The sequence below is a fragment of the Myotis davidii genome, unplaced genomic scaffold (assembly GCF_000327345.1).
Source record: "Myotis davidii unplaced genomic scaffold, ASM32734v1 scaffold2740, whole genome shotgun sequence".
Classification (NCBI taxonomy): domain Eukaryota; kingdom Metazoa; phylum Chordata; class Mammalia; order Chiroptera; family Vespertilionidae; genus Myotis; species Myotis davidii.
Genome location: NW_006291983.1, coordinates 4,210 through 9,938, shown reverse-complemented (window position 1 = coordinate 9,938; position 5,729 = coordinate 4,210). Strand labels below are relative to the sequence as shown.

The 5,729-nt window shown below is 35.3% G+C and overlaps 1 protein-coding gene across 1 annotated transcript; it reads right to left on the bottom strand.

The window, feature by feature from the left end:
* Positions 1–5,009: 5,009 nt before the first annotated feature.
* LOC102771347 (olfactory receptor 1J4-like) lies at positions 5,010–5,723 on the bottom strand (the record flags this gene model as incomplete). Its single annotated transcript, XM_006765352.1, has 1 exon — positions 5,010–5,723. A coding segment is annotated over one exon (714 nt), but the record flags the coding sequence as incomplete, so codon positions are not given.
* Positions 5,724–5,729: the final 6 nt, after the last annotated feature.

Genomic DNA, 5,729 nt, shown 5'->3' with positions numbered 1-5,729 from the left:
CCATCTCCTCAGGTTTTCTTCAGGAGACCTAACATCAGATACACAGAACCAATATCTGGGGACTTGGCACTTCTACAGACTTTCCTTTTCCTTAACTAGCTCCAGAGAAATGAGTCCAAAAATGACGCTTAACTACTAATGAGTGACGGCAGCCAAGTCCCCAAGCTTGTGGCTGATTTCTGACTGCCCTTTTGGAGTTGTGTGTCCAAAAGCCAGAGGGACTGGAGTCCTAAGGGACACTGTCTCTGATTCCAGTCATGCCCTACTGCTTTGCTCTTGGGCATTGCTCCAGCTGGGATAAAAAATTGTTCAACTTTCTATTTTGATATGATTTTAAATATATAGAAAAGTTGTAATAATGATATTAAGAATTCCTGGTCAATCTTCAGCCAATTCCCCAATGGTTAACATTCTACTATGTTTACCTTCTCTGTGTCTATATGTATATATGTTTATATGTCTATTTAAGGCTTAGATTTATAGCTGATATACCACAGTGCATATTGTCAGAAGGCATATGATAATGTTTCCAATATCTAGTGTTTTTATTCTTTTTTAACAAATTTTCAAAAATTTTATTGTTGGAAGTATTACATATGTCCCTTTCCCCCCCCCATTAACCCTTCTAGCCGGCCCCCAACTCCCTACCCCAGATCTTCACCATACTATTTTCTGGATCCATTGATAATGCATACATGAATACAAATTGTTTGGTCGATCTCTTCCCACCCACTCACCCATGCCTGTCTTCCCTCTGAGATTGGACAGTATGTTCCATGCTTCTGTGTCACTAGATCTATTTTGTTCATCAGTTTATTTTGTTCATTAGATTCCACATTTAATTGAGATCATGTGCTATATGCCTTTCTCTGGCTGGCTTTTTGTTTGGTATAATACTCTGCAGGTCCCTTCATGCTGTCTCAAAGGGTAAAAGATCCTTCTTTTTCACAGCTGCATAGTATTCCATGGTGTAAATGTATCACAGCTTTTTTATCCACTCATCTACAGGTGGGATGTTTCTAGATCTTAGTTATTGTGAATTGCACTGCTATGAACATAGGGGTGCATATATTCTTTCTTATTGGTGTTTTGGGTTTCTTAGGATATATTCCTAGAAGTGGAATTGTGGTGTCAAATGGCAGCTCCATATTTAATTTTTAAGGAAACTCCATACTGTTTTCAGTCACAGCTGCACCAATCTGCATTCCCACCAGCAGTGTATTAGGGTTTCCTATACTGCACATCCTCACCAGCACTTGTCATTTGTTGATATGTTGATGGTAGCCATTCTGATAGGTATAAGGTGATACCTCATTGTAGTTTGAATTTGAATCTCAGCTCTCTGATGATCAGTGACTTTGAGCATTTTTCCATATGTCTCTTGGCTATCTGTGTGTCTTCTTGGAAAAGTGTCTATTTAGGTCCTTTGCCCATTTTTAATTGGATTGTGTGTCTTCCTATTGTTTAATTGTATGAGTTCCTTATATTTTTTTGGATATTAATCCTTTATTGTATGTATCATTCACAAATTGATCTCCCATACATTAGGCTCCCCTTTCGTTATGTTTATGGTTTGTTTTGCTGTTTAGAAGCTTTTCATTTTGATGTAGTCCAACTTGTTTATTTTCTCTTTTGTTTCTATTGCCCTAGGAGATATCTCTACAAACATAATGCAACAACAAATATCTGAGATTTTGCTGCCTTTGGTTTCTTCTAGGATTTTATGGTTTCACGACTTATATTTAAGTATTCAATCCATTTTGAGTTTACTCTTGTGTGTGGTATAAGTAAGTGGTTCTTTCTTTTATATTTTTTATTTTGCATGTATCTATGCAATTTTCCCAGCACAATTTATGGAATAGACTGTCTTTATTCCATTTATTAGACTGTCTGGCTTCCTTTTATTACTTCCTTCTTTCCAAGTTGGATGACTTTTATTTTTCCTTCTTGTCTAATTGCTGTGGCTATTAAAACTCCAGTACTATGTTAAATAAGAGTGGTGAAAGCAGACATCCCTGACTTGTTCCTGTCCTTAGGGGAAATGGTTTTAGTTTTTGCCCATGGAGTATAATTTTGGCTATAAGTTGGTGATATGTGCCCTTTATTATGTTGAGGTATGATCCCTCTATTCCCACTATGCTGAGATTTTTATTTTAATCTTTATTGTTTAAAATGTTACATATATTCCCCTTTCCCCTAAGGACCCTTTCTAGCCTCCCCTCCACCCCCCGTGCCTCGCCCAGACCTTCACCATGCTGAGTTTTTATTAAAAATCAGTATTGGATTTTGTCAAATGCTTTTTCTGCATTTATTGATATGATCATGTGATTTTTGTCTTTCAGTTTGCTTATGTGCTGACATTTACTGATTTGCAAATATTTTACCAGCCTTGCATCCCTGGAATAAATCCCACTAGGTCATGGTGTATGATCCTTTTAATATGTTGCTGGATCCAATTTGCTAGTGTTTTTTTGAGGATTTCAGCATCTATGTTCACCAGGGATAGTGGCCTGTAATTTTCTTTTTTTGCTGTGTCTTTATCTGGTTTTGAAATGAGGGGAATGCTGGCCTCATAAAAAGTTTTCCTTGATCAGTTAGCTAAGGTAGTGTGTACAAGGTTCTCTACTGTAAAGTTGCTATTTTTTTGGTTATTATTTTAACCTTATACTTAATAGGTATCATTTAGGTACATATTTTGATACTATGTAACCATGAAATTTTTGCTTATTAAAATTTCACCTACTATACTTAATATTCATTGTTTGATTTTCATATGAGAAAATTATTACAAAAGTGGTGGCCAAATAGTGATTGTTCCAATTGTATCATTTCTTATATATTTATTAGTTGTATTCTCCTATAAGAAGGAACTTGCCCATATTCCACCTCATTTATTTCTATTTATTTATTTGTTTGTTTGTTTGTTTATTTCATTATGGACTTGTGTATTCTTATTCTCTAAGTTATAATCCATTACTGTAGTTATTCATTTTGAAGCGTTAGGTGTGTTTATTGCCTGCAAGGATTCTAAATGATCTCAGAGAAGCCAACTGGAAATATATATATAAGAAACACCAGGAATAGAAACTAGAAACTAAGAAAATGAAAGAAAGTTTACCCATAGGACGTGGGTCTGGAGTGGGACAGAAAGAATAGGGAATGGGAACAGTGTGGATGTTGACATATAGGCTATAAGTTGCAATCTGTTTATACATTTTAAAACCCATGACTTCTGATTGATATCTCCAATTCTGGTTTGACACCATGGAGTCCTTCCCAGCCTCTCTTTTTCCATGTACAGAGCTCCTTTTCCCAAGAGTGAGTGTGAAACCCTTTTCCTCCGTGTTTATTAAGTTGCTGAGTCTTTGGATATATGGTGACTTGTTTCAGAATCTTGAACTCACACCACTGTTAATGAAACTCAACAGCTTATAACATTGTTTAGACTATTTTTAATTGTGGGAATATACAGACAAAATTTGGGATTTAAGAATTGCTTAGGTTATTTATTTTATTTTCACCTTTAATCTAATTTTGGAGTTAATTTCAAATATAATTTCCGTTCATTTGTATTGTTTTAATCTATTTTGCTTTATTCACCACCTCTCCTATTTATTTTTTAGTGGCAAAATACAGCATAGTCAAAACTACATAAAAAAATCCAACTCATCTTGCCATCCCTTCTGCCCACCTCCTGTGGGTAAACAATCTCAGTTTCTGATTTATTCTTCCTGTGCTTCTTTCTGCTCAAATGGGCAGACACATGTGTACTTTATTCCCCTTCGTCGTTACATAAAGAGGAACGTGCTATCGTGCTCTTTCACACATGGCTGTTTTTCATTCAGCAATATATCTGCATATTTCTCCACATTGCTTCATAGATACCTTTGCTTTTATTTGATTCACAGTTGCAATTAGAGGTCATAAAATGAGATATTGGTGATGAGTGCCCTAAATGCCACTGAATTGTATACCTCAAATGGCTAAAAAGAAAGTAGGAAGTGATATCTGCATATATCACAGAAAGTAATTATAAAACTATAAAAATAATTATGTATGATTAATAAGTTAATTGAAGGAAAATTGAATTTTAAAGTATGTATTTAATTAAAATGGAGGAATATGAGAGAGGATATCGGTGAAACAGATACATCAAATAAAAAACAGAGTGGTATAGAAAATATAAATGCAAATATATTATGATTAGATGTTTATAGACAATATTCTCCAAAAATATAATTGTTGCCTTATATAAAATGAATAAAAACCACCATTACATTTTTAACCATGCACACCTGAGAGACATAAGGACAAAGAAAAGTTTAAAGTGATGAAAAAGAAATACCATTTAAACACTAACCATGAGAAAGCTGAATCTTGACCAGCTACACTATACTGGTATCTATATCTCTATCTGTATCTATATATCTGCATCTATATTTAATATTAAGGTAGCACCCACTACTAGAAACTTTTCATAATAATAAACAAAGTGGCTTGATCTTAAATACATTATTAAAAGTCCATTCCTCTCTTTTTCTAACAACTAGGCTTTGTAGCACATAATTTTCATAGTGTAATTATTCTCACCATGGCTCATTGCAGTCAGACAACATGATGTCATTGATTGTGAATTAGGAAGAGATGTGCACAATCAGCATTAAACCAGCATAAAGAAAAACAGTTCAAAAAAAAGAAAGATCACCAGGAGCAGATCATGAGGTTAAATAAGTGAGTCTTCTAGAGCATAAAATTTTAAAACTGAATAAACAAAAACTCAGATATCTCAAAACAGAATGAGAAAAACCACAATTATGATTGTGTAATGGGTTTGCATGGGATTTTGCAAAAAATTATAAGAGATAATGGACAACCAAAAACTATCAATTATGAATAAAAAATTATTAACAATCCTACAAGCAAATCTGACCATATAAACAACACATATACAGGACAAGATGATGTATATACTATGAACGAAATATAGAGGTGTCAACGATACAATAATTTTAGGAGATATATCTCACTGTGTTTCTGACTGGAACAAGAGGATTTAGTGATTGCATCTTAAAGAACTTAACCCAGTTGACACACATCTCTAAGGCCTGTTTTATATCTCTGTTCCTCAGGCTGTAGATGAAGGGGTTCAGCATGGGGGTAACTATTGTATACATGACCGAAGCAATTATGTCTTTGAAACCCCAGGATGAGGAGAAAAAGTAAACACCTGTACCTGTCCCGTAGTATAAAGACACCACAGAGAGATGGGAGCCACAGGAAGAAAAGGCTTTAAGGATTCTCTTATTGGAGGGCACGCTCAGGATGATGGTCCCTATAAAGATATAGGAGCCCAAAATAACACCAAAACACAAAAAGAAAATCATTCCTCCCTCAGTGTATATGACCAGCTCATTGAGGAAGGTTTCTGAGCAGCTCAGCTTCAGGAGTGCAGCGAGGTCACAGAAGTAGTGGATGATGGTATTATCAGCACAAAAAGACAGTCGGACCAAGAGGAGGGTGTGCAAAAGAGCAATGACACAAGAGAGAATCCAAGAGGCAGCCACCAGCAGCACACACAACCCATCCCTCATTATGGTGGTGTAGTGCAGAGGGTGACAGATGGCTACATACCTGTCATATGCCATCACAGCCAGAAGAAAATTGTCAAGACAGGCAAAAAGTATGAAAAAATACAACTGAGAAATGAATCCCACAGAGAAAATGGATTG